Raw genomic sequence first — 18,396 nt, forward strand, 5'->3', positions numbered from 1 at the left:
AGGGCTCAATTACCGGTTTTATTTTTAGCTAAACATCTCAGCTTCACACTCAGCCTCCCCTTGTCAGTGGGCTACTGCAGTAGCAGAGGTATAAACCCTATAAAATAGAACCCTCTCTACACACACATACACATACACACACATACTTACCCAGGTTGCAGTAATCCACAGTCTAAAGTGTACTGAAACACACTTTCAACTTCTATGAACTGTATACACATAAACAAGATACACACATACAAACTTACAAATAACCTGCTAGCTACTCGCTAATTTTGGCCTTTCAATGTTCACAGGTACATCACAGAGTTTGTGGACCTGGGAAATGTGTCAGCTTTAAGGACCTTCCGTGTTCTCAGAGCCTTGAAAACTATTACTGTGATTCCTGGTGGGTACTAGCAGGAAGTGTGCCACGTCGCTTGCTACTTTGATGAAACTAGCATGCTAAAATGTTTTAAGACACTAAAATAGCATGAAGCATTTTGCAATTACACCTACATTACTTCATTGGTATTCATTCATCTCATGTGCATTAGGCCTAAACATCTATTTCCATGTACTATTATGTTAGTCAGCCTTTCACTGATGCTTAGTCTCCTATGGGTATTCTAGGTATATCTTTTGCAGTTATACACTGCCATAAAACTACCACATTATTGTCTTTGCCAATTCCCACATGCAAGTGGCTAATTCCCAAATGATATCTATTTAATAATGGTCCAGTGGTGGTCTCTTTACAGTTATGGATGAAGTAAGGTGTACCATAGCAACAGGCTTTAGTAATAATTGCAATAGTACTTCATTTTCCAACATAACATTGAAATATTGTCACATCCTATGACTGTCATGAATTCTAATGAGAAAGTTTACTCATTAGCAGAATACTGTTTTGTTGAATGTCATGACAGATGCCATAATGATTGATGTGACTAGTAAGGTTTGCTAAATGTACACTTTTTGACAACTACGGCATCCTGTGAAAGCTTGATAATTCCTAGCAGAAAAATGCACTTTTATTTTTGAATTTTGTTGAACTTTTAGGTAAAAATAAGACAATAATTACATATCCTCTACATAGTACACAATTCTGCACATTGTAATTCACCATAAATGTTTAATTTGTCACATGAGGTAAAAGAACCTAAGAACTTGGCACCCAGGTGGAACTTTCATATCGACGGTTTAATGTCTCAATCTAATGTTTTCAGAAGAATCAAAGTATCAAATACTGTGTCATCAGGAAGCCCCTGTGTTTTTCAGGTCTAAAAACCATTGTTGGTGCGCTTATCCAGTCTGTGAAGAAGCTGGGAGATGTAATGATCCTGACCGTCTTCTGTCTCAGTGTCTTTGCCCTCATCGGCCTGCAGCTGTTTATGGGAAATCTGCGGCAAAAGTGTGTGCTATATCCTCCTCCAAGTAACCTGTCTGCAGGAACGGTTATCTATGACAATGCCACACATACAAACAGCACTTTTGACTGGGAAGAATACATCAGTAATCCAGGTGAATACAGACCAATGCAACTGAAGTTGAATTGTAAGGTGTGAGGAGTATATTGCTTGTAATTGTTACCGTAGTATTTATTATGTGACCCTTAAACTGTGTGAGAAATGTTGTGTTTATAAGATGAGTATGAAAGGCACTAGGAATTGTTCAAAGAGCTCTGACTTTCCTTGCTAGAGTAGATATAAAAGCATAGATTATTGCCAAAGCATCATTCTTGGATCCAGTAACAATATCAAGTTATCCAATATTTGCTAGTATGGACCATGCCAGATAAGGCCAGAACTCACAAGTGTTTTGGGCAGGAGTTCAGTGCAGCCTAATGTGCATGTATGAGGTATTCAGTAAACCAGCTGAACTTTACTGAAAACTGAACTCTATTATTCTCTTTCATCAGTTTTCATCAGGTCTAAAATAAAATCATAACTCCAATCTCAATTCTGAGAACCAATAACAAAGCAGTACAGATTCATTCATTCATTCATTGTCTGTAACCGCTTATCCGGTTCAGGGTCGCAGTGGGTTCGGAGCCTACCCGGAATCACAGGGCGCAAGGCAGGAACACAACCTGGAGGGGGCGCCAGTCCTTCACAGGGCGACACACACTCACACATTCACTCACACACTCGCACCTAGGGACAGGTTTGAGTCACCAATCCACCTAATAAGTGTGTTTTTGGACCGTTGGAGGAAACCGGAGCACCCGGAGGACACCCACGTGGAGAACACAACTCCTCAATGACAGTATTGATATGATTCTGATATAGTTTTACCTCCTTAATGCTGGCCAGTAATGCTACATTTCTGACCTGTTTCTGATCTGTTACTGTGTATCTTGTAACTGGAAGATGCCTACAATAAGTTAACTTTGTGTTTTATAGAATTTTCAGTCAACCTTGTTTTTTATTGTTTAATCTGATCTTATCTGATCGGATCTGCAGATCACCACTACTTTCGTCCTGGACACATGGATGCACTTCTTTGTGGAAACAGCTCTGATTCAGGGTAAGTTCGTCTTGAGTTTCAATGTATTGGCAAAAATTATTAGCTCTTCTCATTAACCAGATTTTTCTTAGCTAAATTAACAATTTGGAAACATTTATAGGATTTGCCTAAATGCTTGGTGTACATTACATGACTTCTAACCTGATGTCCCCCTTGAATTGCCCTTTTCTAAAACTGTTCTCAACGGAAAGCCAATTTCCAGGTCATAATCTTGATTGGGAAAAGTTATAATATAGATAATATGGCAGTGAAGCTGTGAAAAACCTTAGCCTTCTTAGATATGGATCTGGAATGACTGTAAGCCTTGTTTGTTTATGTATATGTTTAAATATATGTTCTCATATATTTCCGATAAGGGAGTTTCTGTCTTTTTCTACATAACAGACATTAAACCTTTAAATAAAATATTACGTAGCACTAAAATTTAGTATTAGGCTGAGTGACATTTTTGCCAATGCTTTAAAATTTGCCCAAATCCAGTCTTGCAACAGTTGCTTCAAAATACCCAAAAGATCCCTTTATGTAGAAAATCTTCCCAAATACTCGTTTTTTCAGCATTCATGTGTCTATTACTAGCTTAGATAATTGACCTATTCACCCCAATATTGACAGGCGGTGTCCTGAGGGATACATGTGCATGAAAGCTGGGAGGAATCCAAATTTTGGCTACACCAGCTATGACAACTTTGGCTGGGCCTTTTTAGCCCTCTTCCGCCTCATGACACAAGACTTCTGGGAGAACTTATTCCAACTGGTTTGTACATTCACACAATGCAGTCTGCAGTATATAATAAATATATAAATGACACATTTAATTCCACTCACAATGACATATTCTTAATTCTATGTGCTTCATTAATGGAAATGTATAATGTAAGTACATTTTCTCATTTAAAAACTGAGCAAATATTCTGTTGATGTGTATAGGATATGCTCTTATAATGTAACCATCTAATGAGTGGCCTTCCCCTAAAATTTGCTTTCAATACCACTGCTTATATTTTTTTAAATAAAAAGCATATTTATTTATTCCTTCATAATTTACTGACAGTAATTTGCATATTTCAGACTCTTCGATCAGCAGGGAAGACTTACATGATCTTCTTTGTAGTCATCATCTTCTTGGGCTCATTCTACCTGATCAACCTCATTTTGGCTGTGGTGGCCATGGCATACGCAGAGCAGAATGAAGCCACCATAGCCGAAGCGAAAGAGAAGGAAGAGGAGTATGCGAGAATCATGGAGCAGCTGAAGAAGCAAGCTGAGGCAAGAGTTTTATAACTTGCACTGATTCTATTCAATATTAGCCACATTAGCATTGCTAAATCCAGCTTTGCACTGGATCTTAGCACCTAGATTCAAGGAATATTCAGAATTTAGAATAGTTTAATGCCAGACATGACCACTAAACGTCGTTAAGATAAGACCTGGGCCGTGGCCGGCCTATTGTGATCCACTGTTCTGAGAACAGCAGTAGCTTCTTTGTTTGAGCTGTTTCTTCTTTCCTTGTCTCAACAAACTGCTTCATAAAACCTTTTGAGGATCATTTCTGTGTTACTTCCTCACAGTAGAATGGTGGATAGAAATATCTGCTGTTGTTTATTTTTATTTTCAGTTCTACAGCAAGAGTCAAGTTAGATTTCAGTTGTTTCTGAAGGACGTAATCTTTACACATTCTAATAAATTATGGAAACATTCTGATGGTTTATATTTAGCTGTTGATGCTCAGTATTTCCTTTAATTTATTTTGTTTTCAGCTTTGTAAATCAAAATGAATAAATTGTACATTATGGTCATTTTAACAGGAAATGACAAACAAAGGGACTCTGTTTAAATACAGTTCTGTACATAACACGAAACAAACTAACCAAGATGAAGCGACAGTTTACAGCGGTCATACCTTTACATTCCAATGTGTATTTTGTCTATCCAGCAAAAAAAAGCCATGGTTAACAGCAGCCGGACCTCGCTCTCAAGCAAAAAATGTCATGGCAGTTCTGAGCATGATTTGACTGATGACAGGGGTGACAAAGTGAAGACAGAAAATGTCAGCATTGCCCTGAAACCTCTCACAGAAAAAGAGGTATGTCAATGCCTGCACACTGAATGTACATTTGACTGAAAGCTTTAGTTCTAACTGTAATTGCAGGTTATAAATTACACCATTTTTATGGTATGTTTCTGATTTTTACGTTAAATGAATGATGGCAGGCCGCTCGCTTACATGTAAACATTATATTTAGCAATTATTACTTGATCTTCATTTTATTATATGTGTTATATTTAAGTTAAACGGATCCAAAGGGAACATGGATCACGCTGAAGAACCAAGCAATGCATTAGAAGGTCAGTCCCATGATTTATTTTAGAAGTAATTTTCTATCTATCTATCTATCTATCTATCTATCTATCTATCTATCTATCTATCTATCTTTACACTTATATAGCGCCTTTCTAGACACCCAAGGACGCTTTACAATCCACACTGCTTAGAACGCTCAATCCACACACACACTGGTGAGAAGCGGCAGCCAAACGCGCACAGCGTACTCTCGACCAGGAACGACCGTCCAACTGGAGGACTGCATCGGGCACTAGGATTTCACCCAGGACACAGTGCCAATCCATATCTGGGCTCACACACATTCATTCACACATACAGACATTCATTCACATACACACTCATTCACTCACACACCAGGACATTTATTAGAGAAGCCAATTCACCTACCATCCATGTTTTTGGACTGTGGGAGGAAACCGGAGACCCCGGAGGAAACCCACGCAGACACAGGGAGAACATGGAAACCCATTGAACCCAAGATCCCAGCGATAAGAGGCGAACGTGCTAACCACTAAGCCACCGTGCCGTGTATTTAGAGTTTAGGACTTTAGTTTTAATTACTTGTAACTGTACAGTTATTTTCTTATTTATTCAAGTCATTAAGAAGTTGAATCAGCGATAAACTGTTAAACTGTATCTTACCCTTTCAGAATACGAGGAGATAGATAGACCATGCCCACCTTGCTGGTACAAGTTTGCAGACATATTCCTGAAGTGGGACTGCTGCACACCGTGGATCAGATTTAAGAAAATTGTGTACATCATTGTGATGGATCCTTTTGTAGACCTGGGCATTACTATCTGTATCATATTGAACACAATGTTCATGGCGATGGAGCACTACCCTATGAGTGATGGATTTGAAAATATGTTGTCTGTTGGAAACTTGGTAAGTAAATACTGGTAACTAAAGAGATCTGTCAATACCTTCATTTGGCTCTCAGATGAGACTCAGATGAGATCTTTTTTGTAGGTATTCACAGGTATCTTCACCGCTGAGATGGTTCTCAAACTCATTGCGATGGATCCATATTACTATTTCCAAGTTGGATGGAACATATTCGACAGTATCATAGTGACAATGAGCTTAGTGGAGCTGGGCCTGGCCAATGTAGAAGGACTCTCTGTGCTCAGATCCTTCCGTCTTGTGAGTACATCTTTATTGGCTTACCATGAATCAACTTTATACTTCAGAATGTACACAGACGCATAAACATAGCGCAAATCTGTAGTTCTTAGAATAGTATGCAGATGTTTTGGAGCCCTGGTCAAATGAAATGTTTTGTTGATTTTCTTGCTGAAAGTAGGTACATATCCGTCCACAAAGAACACACTTCTGCACATTGTACTTAGGTAACAGAGCATGAAATGTGTGCTAGTTATGGCACATTTTATCTTTACAGTTATTTGCAATATTTTAAACTTAGCAAATAAATAGTGATCGTTCACTAAAATACTTAGGAGAAATAATTTTAGCTTGTTCTCGGAAAATCCGCAAAACAATGAGAAACATGTAATTTGACCAAGTGTCCGAACATTTGCATGTGACTGTGAATTCTTGCAAAGGAGGTAGCTCCTAAATTTCTCTGTCTGGAAAGAAGCCATATGGCCCTGTGACTTTTTCATTTTTTTAATTAAGTGTGTGCCAACCATAATAGGACAGGGAAAACATGAAAATTTGTGCAGCTGGAAGACTTATAGCTTCTCGAACCCAAGCGTCTGAAAGTTATTATTCATTAGACTCATTGCACTAGCCACTCTATTCCATCTAAAAAAGCAAGGAGGAGAGCATGAAGAATTTGAGCTACAAGCGGACGATTTAATTGGACACGAGGAATTTGGGGAGAGCAAGCCTATTGGAGGACTTCACACCTTTGTTTTGGTAAATAGCTGACATCACACTGTCTGATGCTTCTCAGGGCCTAGGAAAAAAAATCATTCAAAAATAACTTGTCTGTTTTAGACCATACCTTTCAGTTCAGTGAGATCAACTGATGGATAAATATAGAACCTTCAACAGCATGAACCAGGGAAGAATCATATAGTGTGATGCAGGCATTTGTGGGAAAAGAGAGACTTGTTGCACTTTGTACCATGAAGTTTATGTGTGAAGCAATAGGCCCAGGTTACTTCATTCCTTAAAGTAGCCTATTTGGCCAAAGCTTGCTAGGCTCAGTATGTCGCCATATTCAAGCACCTGGAATGTGAAAAAAATATTTTTGCACGCTTCAAGTGCATTTAAATATTTCGGAAAACTTTATATGAAGCAGCATTGGAACAAAGCCTATAACTTGCAAAATAAGCAAAAATAAATAAATAAATAAGCATGCAATACTATGTGTAATGTTTTATGTCGAATATAACATGACTAGGTGTACACTGTGACATGTTTCAGAAAGGGCATTTTAAAAAGTGTATTATAACATGTTCTCTAGATATATTATATTTACATTCGCTTGTATATCATTGGGTTTGTTTTTTAATATATATTTGGCTGCTTGTGAGCAGCATTGAGACGGAGAGGATTCTTGCAGGTAATTCACTAGTTTATACACTGATTTAGGAAAATAATAATTTACTATTAATTACAAGCCATTATTGCAACATTTTGCATTTTATAAATAATGAAAACATATATATTGATATATCTTTGCATTTATAATATAGCTTGCTAGTGATGAGCTCATTCGTAATGAACAGTACAGGCCCTGCATGAGTACTGCACTGATTGGGTGGTTAATTACATACTTACGTAGCATGGCACACAGATACGGAGGCTGGAATTTTGCTTCAACATCATATTCATTTTAAGAATGTTCTATGATATGTGTTTTATGTCTGCTTTTGGCTTACTTTATGACTTCAGCTAACCTTTGCCATAATCTGTTGTGTGAATTTAACAATCACATAACACACACACACACACACACACAGTAGCTATTTTCAGAATAACCATTTTTATACATACAGTATGTTAAGATTTTGATACAAATCTCAATATTATAGGTTTCTCAATATTCTATTTATCTACAATATAAGTAAATGGACCATAACACCCTGAATCGTGTGGCACAGTGTACAGAGTGCCAACTCACTGTAAACCAATATTAACAAACCACCAAAATTACTGAGAGACATGTGCTATAATCATAATATGAATATGTTGGCTACAGATGCGTGTCTTCAAGTTGGCAAAGTCCTGGCCCACACTGAACATGCTGATTAGGATCATTGGTAACTCTGTGGGTGCCCTGGGCAACCTGACCCTAGTCTTGGGCATCATCGTCTTCATCTTCGCCGTGGTGGGGATGCAGCTGTTCGGGAAGAGCTACAAGGAGTGTGTGTGTAAGATATCCGCAGACTGTGAACTTCCCCGCTGGCACATGGACGACTTCTTCCACTCCTTCCTCATTGTGTTCAGGATCCTGTGCGGGGAATGGATCGAGACCATGTGGGACTGCATGGAGGTGGCTGGTCAGGGCATGTGCATTGTAGTCTTCATGATGGTGATGGTGATCGGAAACTTGGTGGTAAGTATCACATCCATCACATCACTTAAGCAGCTTCTCAGCGGAGGATGTACGCTTTAATCGATTGACTCTTAAATCATGAAAGCTTTAAACCACTCTTTTTGGGGGTTTTTTCTGATATTTTATTTGATTAAAATCTCAAACCATGAAATATGGCAAATTTTACACACACTTTTTTAATAACTTCTTTAAATATATAAATAACTAAATAGAGCACTATACATTTACTTTAGTACTCTGTAACTCTGTAAATTAAAGGAACAGTTAATTCTAACAGGAAACGTACATGCATTTTAACCCCTTAAACCCCATAGATTGATCAGCATCTTCAGAATTCCCTTCCCTTTTCTCATATCAATAATACCTTAATGAACAAACTTTGTGTGGACTAATAAGCCAGAGAATGTCTATGTAAAAGGAGCCTAAAAGCCTTAAATGTACCCCTTACTCCATACAGGTAGAGACACAAGTAAATACTGGAAATTGGCAATAACAACATGGCTGTTACAGATAATGGATGGATGGATGGATGTTCATAGTTACACAATGAGCATACACCATACAGTGGTATAGTCCGTACTGTTATATTGAGGTCTTTATTTTTACTTTTTTTTTTTTTTGAAATGTTAAATCAAGTCAAAACACTTCCCGTCTGAATGATAATACTGATTACTTACAGTGCCCTTTTGGCAGTTGAAGTAATGTGCTATAAGCTAACACTAGAACATTTGAAATTGTTTTGACTGTTCTAGATTAAACAGGGGTGGCACGGTGGTGCCGCAGGTAGTGTCCCAGTCACACAGCTCCAGAGACCTGGAGGTTGTAGGTTCAAGTCCCGCTCCGGGAGGCTGTCTGTGAGGAGTTTGGTCTGTTCACATGTTGGTATGTGGATTGGTGACTCAAAAGTGACCATAGGTGTGAGTGAATGTGTGTGTCGCCCTGCGAAGGACCCCACTAGGGTGTGTCCCCAACTTGCGCCCAGTGGTTCCGGGTAGGCTCTGGACCCACCGTGACTCTGAACTGGATAAGTGGTTACAGATAATGAATGAATGAGTGGATGAATAGATCTAAAAATTGTGTACAGTATCTATTTTTTACGCTGAAAACTTGTTTTATGACTGTCACTTATATCCATAAGCACTAATATGTCTGGGAAGCCTATAGAAAGCCTAGAGGGTTTTTTTTTTTTATGAAATTCCTCTCTAGTTGGTAGTTAATGTTGGTAGTCAAAGGTATGTGTAAGGCTTTCAGTCCAGTGGGAGAGCGAGCTCAGGTGTATTTACTTGTAACTGGACACTTTTCCCTTTTCCATTTACAGTCATTTTTTGGGTCCAGAACCTCATAATTACAATTAAACAATTACATGTTTAAACAAAACAAACATATGCCTAACAGACACATATATTTATAATCTTGTTGAGACCTTCTCTGTAGGCCTATTAGACCCTGATGGTTCCACACTACATATATAGGACCTGCCTGTTGTGTACACACAGTTATGGAATCTTTCTTAATTCAATGTGAAGCAGTATGTCACTATTGGATAATTAAATTGTGACACACCACACGTGCTCAGTACATTCCCGCAAGTCTTGTATCCCGAAGCCAACCAGAGCTGATGATGCCCAGCATGCTTGAGAAGACAGATCTGTCATAGAAGTCGCATCTCCCAGAGTAGAACAAGCCAATGTGATCCTCTCAGTGAAAGTTAATTATAAATACTCCCTATTTACCTCAAGTATCAAACGGCCATTTACTATAAATGCTGCTGGCTGGATTTCCGTTGCAGTTATTCATAGAGCAAAGAGGAAATAGCTCATCTGATGTGGTAACAAAAACTGGGTAGCAGACGAACTGCCAACACAAACAAAAGAGTTTTGTCTGCAATGCCTCTGAGGAGGGGGAAGGTTTACAAATCAACAGGCATATGATCGTAACTGAGGTCCTAGTGGAGAGAATCGTACTGTAGGTCTTTTTTTAGTAGCATGAGCAACCAGAAAAATAGTGGTCCTGACCTTTGTGTCATTTTGGAGTTGTCCCAAGTAAAGTTTCTTGGATCTTGGCTTAGTGGTAGGTCATAAGGCCAAAATATCATATCATGATACTTAAAAGATATGTTCACCATGATGTATTTGATATGTACATGATACAGATCAAATATAGATACAGACACTAGGAGTGCCACATTTACCGACTGGTATCACTGATAAATGGGTCATAATGTGATAAAATTATGGTAACAAATTGTATATTACCCCTAAAAAAATTCCTAGATGTTCCTAAATACATTCTTAGGAAGTTGTATTTTATTAGGGTTTTAAAATCATTAATTCATTCATTATCTGTAACCCTTATCCAGTTCAGGGTCGCGGTGGGTCCAGAGCCTACCTGGAGTTGTGGCAAGGCGGGAATACACCCTGGAGGGGGCACCAGTCCTTCACAGGGCAACACACACACACTCACTCACACATTTACACCTATGGACACTTTTTGAGTCGCCAATCCACCTACCAACGTGTGTTTTTGGACCGTGGGAAGAAACCGGAACACCTGGAGGAAACCCACGCAGACACAGAGAGAACACACCACACTCCTCACAGACAGTCACCCGGAGGAAACCCACGCAGACACAGGGAGAACACACCACACTCCTCACAGACAGTCACCCAGAGGAAACCCACGCAGACACAGGGAGAACACACCACACTCCTCACAGACAGTCACCCAGAGCGGGACTTGAACCCACAACCTCCAGGTCCCTGGAGCTGTGTGACTGTGACACTACCTGCTGCACCACCATGCCGTCCGGTTTTAAAATCAGTTCCTCAGAATAAGGTTGGTGATGTCTAGGGTTTAGCTCCCTGCTCAGGTAATGCACAGATCTCTAAGAATTGAGGACTAGGGTTTGGGTAAAGCACAGGACATTCAGAAGTGATGTTTTCAGCTGATGTAAGGTTCAGTAAATCTGTGAATGTATCACACTATACCAGAGCATCATTTATGATTTACATCATTTACAAATAATCATTTATGAATATCAATGTATTGCTTAATACAGTTTTACAGTTTTCTTTCTGTCAAAATACTTATTCATTGCTTTCTTTCAGAAACCTGAAAATGAGATTGATAGATTGGCAGAAGGAAAGGGAACAGATTCAAATCCATGTTGCGATATTGTTACACTTTTCCTACAGGTCCTGAATCTCTTCCTGGCGTTGCTGCTCAGCTCGTTCAGTGGAGATAATCTGGCATCGGATGAAGAGGAAGAAATGAACAACCTGCAGATCGCCATAGGTAGAATCACCAGGGGCATTGACTGGGTCAAGGCCAATACAGTTAAACAGACCAGACGTCTGCTGGGCCTCAAGCCCATAGAAGAGGCTAAAAATGGTGACGACGACGTGAAAACTGGCAACGATTTCGTCCTGAACAACATGGACCCAGGGGGTGGAGCTCAGCTGAAAAAGCTGGGTGGTGTTACTGAAATGGCTGTTGTGCCAGCAGTCAAAGTTCCAATTGCAAAAGGAGAGTCTGATTTCGAAATCCCGAATGATGATGAAACTTCAGACGATGAAGAAAAGAATGTTGATGAAAAAATCAAAGTGAGTTTTTTTTTTCTTGCCCAAGAACATAACACATAATTCCCAAACCCCCAGAAACAAATAATGAGAATGCAAACGTGAAATACATTTTTATTAAGTCGGTTTACGAACCGCATCCTGGTAAAACAGCTATACTCACATAGCGGAGAAAGCTTTCAAATATACAGCCAAATATATGATGTCACAATGAGAGAATAGTCACAGGATTTGATCAGATTTGTTATTTTTTCCTCTATGATATGAATTCCAGAATTGGTTGCTGATATTAGCTTGATACACATGCCCACTGATTCTGAAATGCCACTTCTTGTAACAGTATACAAGTAAACAACTTTGGCAGGACAGCGCAAAAGGCTTACTTTTTATTTTGCACAGTTCTTTATGAAGTAAAGAAATAATAACCGAAAAAGAAAACACCAAATCAAACTTAGTCTATCTGGTTAATAATCAGTTTATTAACAAAGGGACTTTGAAATTTGAAACCATTAAAAATGCAGCCTTGAATCTGGGGTGAAATTTGATTTGACAGGGTTTCGGCTGTCTGTTCTTAAGCAGAAAATTTACAACTTATACAAATCTGAATAGCCTTTTTCAACAATTTCTAATGAATTACTTATCTTTGTTTTGGATAGTCAACAAAACTGAGATATTTTTGTATTAGACATCCCAAAACCTGGTTCCTATCCTGTAGTATCTTAAAGCCCCCAGCTCCCTCACCCCACCCCCCAAACTGATTCTATAAACCAATATGTATCTAATGAGGAAACGGTAATTGTGAAACAGTTCAACCCCAAAATCTGTGACACCTACAAATCTTGTTTAAGGTCAAGAGAGCATCTGTGGATGCCATCTCCAGTATAAGACTGGAGAAAGAGAAAGTGACTGTTAGTGTTTAAGGGGCATTGGAGAGGTCAGGTGTCACCGTGACGGAGCGTGGGAAACAGCACCAGCGCAGCATGATTAGTTAACCTGATGGGCAACTACCTGACCCTTTTGGTTCCTCTTTCAATGCGGTTATTGTATGTAGGAAATACAAGCCACATATCTAAAAAAAACCACACAGGTCTGCGCATATTAGTGTTTTAAGTATAAGACATTTAGGACTGCTGGTTTGACATTTTGTGAAACATTTGTTTCATTGAGGTGCATAAGCCCTGACTCATTAGGCAACTGTCTGTTGGTATGTCTGCAAACTGGGTTAAATTACACAGCTCATATGACACTCTCTCGTGTCCCAACGCCTAGCATACCACACTCAGGCATGTTTCTCCACAGGGAAGGGGATACATTGCTGAAGAGGATCCAGTGGTGCTAAGCAATCTGCTGTACTTCACACGAATTTGAAAGAGAGAAAACCAAACCAAAAAATAAAAAAATTATTTGATTAAATAAAGCAGAAAATGTGCAACATGTGATTAGCAAACTAATGTTAATTGATTGGCAGTAATGATAGCAATAAAAAAATATATTGTACTGTATAAACTTAAGCATACAAGCAGCTACGTCAGTGAAAGAGGAACAACATTTGAATCTGAGGGGTGTATTTATGCACCCCAGTTATCATTCAGAGTGTCTTCATCATGCTGCTAAATATATGTCCCAAGTGTTCTAGTTAACGTATTAAAACAGGACTAGTACCCACAAGCATGAAAACAGTTCAGTGACATAGGCTATTTCTCATAGATATTTCATAGATATTTTGCCCAGTCATGTAAATAAAATGGTATCTAATATCTCTTTATATCTATTGTGCAGTTGAAACATGCAGGAGACGATTCATCCAGCTGCAGCACCGTGGACAAGCCACCTGTGATAGAAGAGGCAGAATCAGAGGTTGAAGAAGATCCAACCATGCCACAGGACTGTTACACTGAGAGTAAGAGACCGAGAGAGAAGACAGGGAGATTCAGTCCTTAATTCTTGTCTCTGTTACTCTAAATAATATGGAATAGTGCACAAGGATGAAAGTAAAATATATATTGCTTTTATGCAAGCAAATATGAAATATGAGAAAGCAAATTGGTCACAGGGGTGGCACGATGGCACAGCAGGTAGTGTTGCTGTGAGGGGTTTGGTGTGATGTCCCTGTGTCCACGTGGGTTTCCTCCCGTGTTTCCAAAAGAAAACACACGTTGGTAGGTGAATTGGTGACTCAAAAGTGTCTATAGGTGTGAGTGAATGTGAGTGTGTGTTTGTCGCCCTGTGAAGGACTGGCGCCCCCTCCAGGGTGTGATTCGTGGTAGGCTCCGGACTCACCGTGACCCTGAACTGGATACGTGGTTACTGACAATGAATGAATGAATAAATTCGGTCACACTGTCTATAGAAACAACACTAAAGCTCAGACAGTTAATGCACTGTTTTCTAATTGTAAAAATGGGTTCTATCATTAGAACTTGATCTCAAGATAAATGATGTTCATTTTACCTCAAAGTTACAACACCCCAACAATGTGTTTTTGCCACTTCGTCTTTGTCTCACAGAATGCATCAGACGGTGTCCATGTCTGGAACTGGATGTCACCCAGGGCAGAGGAAAGTCGTGGTGGAACTTCCGTAAGACCTGCTACACTATTGTGGAACATAACTATTTTGAGACTTTCATCATCTTCATGATTCTGCTCAGCAGTGGTGCCTTGGTGAGATGTAACAATTCTGCACTAATTCTATGGAATACTCTGTTATTTTCCGTAAACAATGTGTTCCCCAGACTAATTCTGACAGTCACTTGGTTTCTATTAGGCCTTTGAAGATATTTATATTGAGCAGCGGAGAGTGATTAAAATCGTACTCGAGTATGCAGATCAAGTCTTCACCTACGTTTTCGTCATTGAGATGCTTCTAAAATGGGTTGCCTATGGTTTCAAGACCTACTTCACCAACGCTTGGTGCTGGCTAGACTTCCTCATTGTGGATGTAAGTGTTGTTATGTCACTATTTTCATGTGGTCATTTATCATGACTCCTAACATTGCTAATATCCAGTACTAAATGTAAAGTAGCCTCATATGGGTGAAACTCTAATATTGCAACACATGCTGAATGCAGGTCTCCCTGATCAGCTTGACAGCAAACATTTTGGGCTACTCTGAGCTTGGACCCATTAAATCCCTAAGGACTTTGAGAGCTCTGAGGCCACTTCGTGCTCTATCAAGATTTGAAGGAATGAGAGTAAGTATATAATTTGTTCTTGAACTAACTGTTGTTTCTTGGTTTTAGTAACAATTTTTGGCTAATGGTATCACTGGTGGACTCAGGGTGGGGGGTGCGCATGGTTCAAATAATGTTGCCCTCTAGAGCGCCAAAATAACACAAAGTGCCTTATTGGTTGCTGGTCATATGGCAAAATAAAAAACGGAGTGCGCTCTTGGGTGCCGTTTCTTGCAATAAATGATAATGATGTGCCCACTAGAGCATAAAAATTTGATAATGTGTCTTAAGAAGCCCTTATATTACTACTTCATAGGTTTTGGCACACCAGTGTGGCCCCATGTCTTGCACTAGGTGCCCTTTTTATTTTTTCCCCCCTGCCCTTCAAACAGTCAGAGTCCATCACTGAATGGTATACCATATTACAGCCCACTAATTACTGGGTAAGTACGATGTAAGCTCCTGTTTAGTAAGTCATAAGATAAAATAAGTACTGAATAAGTAAAGATTATGATACTAGAAATATGTTGTTATTACTGGGTATCTTACAAACATTTTACAAAAAAGGCATGTAACTACATTCCGAATCCATTTGTATTTCAAAGTATAATTATAGATTAAAGGAATGCAACTTCTGAATGTAATTATAGATCCTTTAAAATTATTTACAATGCACCTACAGAGAAAGACATGGTCAGCTACTTTCATTACAGGCACGAGCAGAGTTTCATGGTGCTTTGTACTCTATAGGTTCAGGACGTGTGATTTACCAAAATAATCATCATCACATTACTGTGACCCTGAAATGGATAAGTGGAAAAGATGATGATGATGATGATTATCATCGTCACATACTTAGGAGATACAGGGGTTAGACAATGAAACTGAAACACCTGTCATTGTAGTGTGGGAGGTTTCATGGCTAAATTGGAGCAGCCTGGTGGCCAATCTTCATTAATTGCACATTGCACCAGTAAGACCATGTGCATCCAATGGTTCAAACACTGTGTCCTGAAGGCGGTGCCGTGTATCAGGACGACAATGCACCAATACACACAGCAAGACTGGTGAAAGATTGGTTTGATGAACATGAAAGTGAAGTTGAACATCTCCCATGGCCTGCACAGTCACCAGATCTAAATATTATTGAGACACTTTGGGGTGTTTTGGAGGAGCGAGTCAGGAAACGTTTTCCTCCACCAGCATCACGTAGAGACCTGGCCACTATCCTGCAAGAAGAATGGCTTAAAATCCCTCTGACCACTGTGCAGGACTTGTATACGTCATTCCCAAGACGAACTGACGCTGTATTGTCTGCAAAAGGAGGCCCTACACCATACAAATAAATTATTGTGGTCTAAAACCAAGTGTTTCAGTTTCATTGTCCAACCCCTGTATAATAATTTAATAATGAAATGGGTGTTTCTCTTTTGCTCTTCTTCCTAATTTGTAAAATGTTTGTAAGATACCCAGTAATAAATACATATTTCTAGTATCATACTCTTTACTTACTCAGTACTTATTTATGGCTTACTTAACAGGTACTTACCCAGAAATTAGCAGGCTGTAATTTAAAGTGTTACCTCATGTTTACATATGATACAGCACATGTACACATATCTGAAACTCACCTGAAATTTATGAATCACTGTAGGTGGTGGTGAATGCCCTGGTTGGAGCCATCCCTTCCATATTCAATGTAATGCTTGTGTGCCTCATCTTCTGGCTGATCTTCAGCATAATGGGAGTGAATCTGTTTGCTGGAAAGTTCTACCATTGTGAAAACATAACCACAGGAGAGTATTTCTTTCCCGAAGAAGTGAACAACAAATCTCAATGCTTTGAACTTATTGAGAGTAGTTTGGATGTACGATGGGTGAACGCAAAGGTCAACTTTGACAATGTGGGCATGGGCTACCTCTCCCTTCTACAAGTGGTTAGTGTTCATACGTGAATGACTACTGAATTAGTAACATTTTGGTCAAATTTTGGAAAGTGATAATGATCTTGTTGACTTTCAGGCAACATTTAAAGGATGGATGGACATAATGTATGCTGCGGTGGATTCTCGTAATGTAAGGTTCATTATTATCATACTATTAGATTTATTTTTATTAGTGTTTTTTAGACTAACGATAAATCAAATGGTCAAGTGGTCTTTCTTACAACTAAAATACTGAGTAGTTAATATGCGAGAAAGTATATCTTGCTTCTTTGTTATATTTTCTGTCTTCTTTCTCTTTATTTAGGTGGAAGACCAACCAGAATACGAGTCAAACAAGTTCATGTACATTTACTTTGTTATTTTCATCATTTTTGGATCCTTCTTCACCCTCAATTTATTCATTGGTGTCATCATTGATAATTTCAACCAACAAAAGGCAAAGATAAGTATAAAAAAAGATTGCATTATTACTATTTAGAATGAGGAATGCTCAGTGTTTTATAGGTTTGACTTACGCCAATGTAACTTAACTTGTTACTACCCACTACTGTTTCGGTTCTTAGCTGCCAGCGATGTTGTTTAAGACTTATAAAATAACTATTTGTTTGGGTGACTCCATACTTAGGAGGGCAAGACCTCTTCATGACAGAGGAACAGAAGAAGTACTACAATGCCATGAAGAAGCTCGGCTCTAAGAAACCCCAGAAACCTATCCCACGTCCCCAAGTACGCAGCGGCATAGTTCACAAATATTATATATTTGTTTATAATCTAATATCAAAGCACTAATTTGACTTTTTTCTCTATGTTTTACACGTTTCCTCAAATCTTCTACCTGCACATCAATGAATTATTTAAAGAACTGTTTTCAAGGATTTATCTTTGACCTCGTAACCCAGCAGTATTTTGACATCTTGATAATGGGCTTGATCTGTCTGAACATGATCACCATGATGGTGGAGACTGATGACCAGAGCATTGAGATGGAAAACATTCTCTACTTTATAAATTTTGCCTTCATTGTGCTCTTCACCGGAGAGTGTGTGCTTAAAATCATCGCACTTCGACATCACTACTTTTCAATTGGATGGAATATTTTTGATTTTATTGTGGTCATACTTTCAATTTTGGGTAAGTACAGGGGCCTGCGGTAAGCTGGCATTAATTTAATATTAGGAAGGTCCAGCTAGTTAAATATGGGTTCATGCAGATTTGAAGAAATGTATTTCATTCATTGAAATTAATGTTCTGGTAAAATTTTAAAAATGTATCTAAAAAAAGTAACTTTACACGATTAGAACAAAAAGTTTTTTGTATCA

The 18,396-nt window shown here is 38.8% G+C and overlaps 1 protein-coding gene across 1 annotated transcript in view; it reads left to right on the forward strand.

Moving 5' to 3' along the window:
• scn4ab (sodium channel, voltage-gated, type IV, alpha, b) overlaps positions 1-18,396 on the forward strand; it is a 31,746-nt gene that overhangs the window by 7,937 nt on the left and 5,413 nt on the right. The window contains exons 6-25 of the mRNA XM_066675304.1: positions 297-388; positions 1,261-1,503; positions 2,445-2,508; positions 3,121-3,262; positions 3,577-3,774; positions 4,442-4,591; positions 4,797-4,854; positions 5,503-5,741; positions 5,826-5,999; positions 8,026-8,382; positions 11,577-11,984; positions 13,740-13,860; positions 14,468-14,622; positions 14,726-14,899; positions 15,031-15,153; positions 16,787-17,068; positions 17,154-17,207; positions 17,382-17,523; positions 17,703-17,803; positions 17,938-18,208. Of these exons, the coding sequence (XP_066531401.1) occupies positions 297-388; positions 1,261-1,503; positions 2,445-2,508; positions 3,121-3,262; positions 3,577-3,774; positions 4,442-4,591; positions 4,797-4,854; positions 5,503-5,741; positions 5,826-5,999; positions 8,026-8,382; positions 11,577-11,984; positions 13,740-13,860; positions 14,468-14,622; positions 14,726-14,899; positions 15,031-15,153; positions 16,787-17,068; positions 17,154-17,207; positions 17,382-17,523; positions 17,703-17,803; positions 17,938-18,208 (3,548 nt within the window). The remainder of the gene's footprint in view (positions 1-296; positions 389-1,260; positions 1,504-2,444; positions 2,509-3,120; positions 3,263-3,576; positions 3,775-4,441; positions 4,592-4,796; positions 4,855-5,502; positions 5,742-5,825; positions 6,000-8,025; positions 8,383-11,576; positions 11,985-13,739; positions 13,861-14,467; positions 14,623-14,725; positions 14,900-15,030; positions 15,154-16,786; positions 17,069-17,153; positions 17,208-17,381; positions 17,524-17,702; positions 17,804-17,937; positions 18,209-18,396) is intronic.

The sequence above is a fragment of the Hoplias malabaricus genome, chromosome 6, assembly GCF_029633855.1.
Source record: "Hoplias malabaricus isolate fHopMal1 chromosome 6, fHopMal1.hap1, whole genome shotgun sequence".
NCBI lineage: Eukaryota > Metazoa > Chordata > Actinopteri > Characiformes > Erythrinidae > Hoplias > Hoplias malabaricus.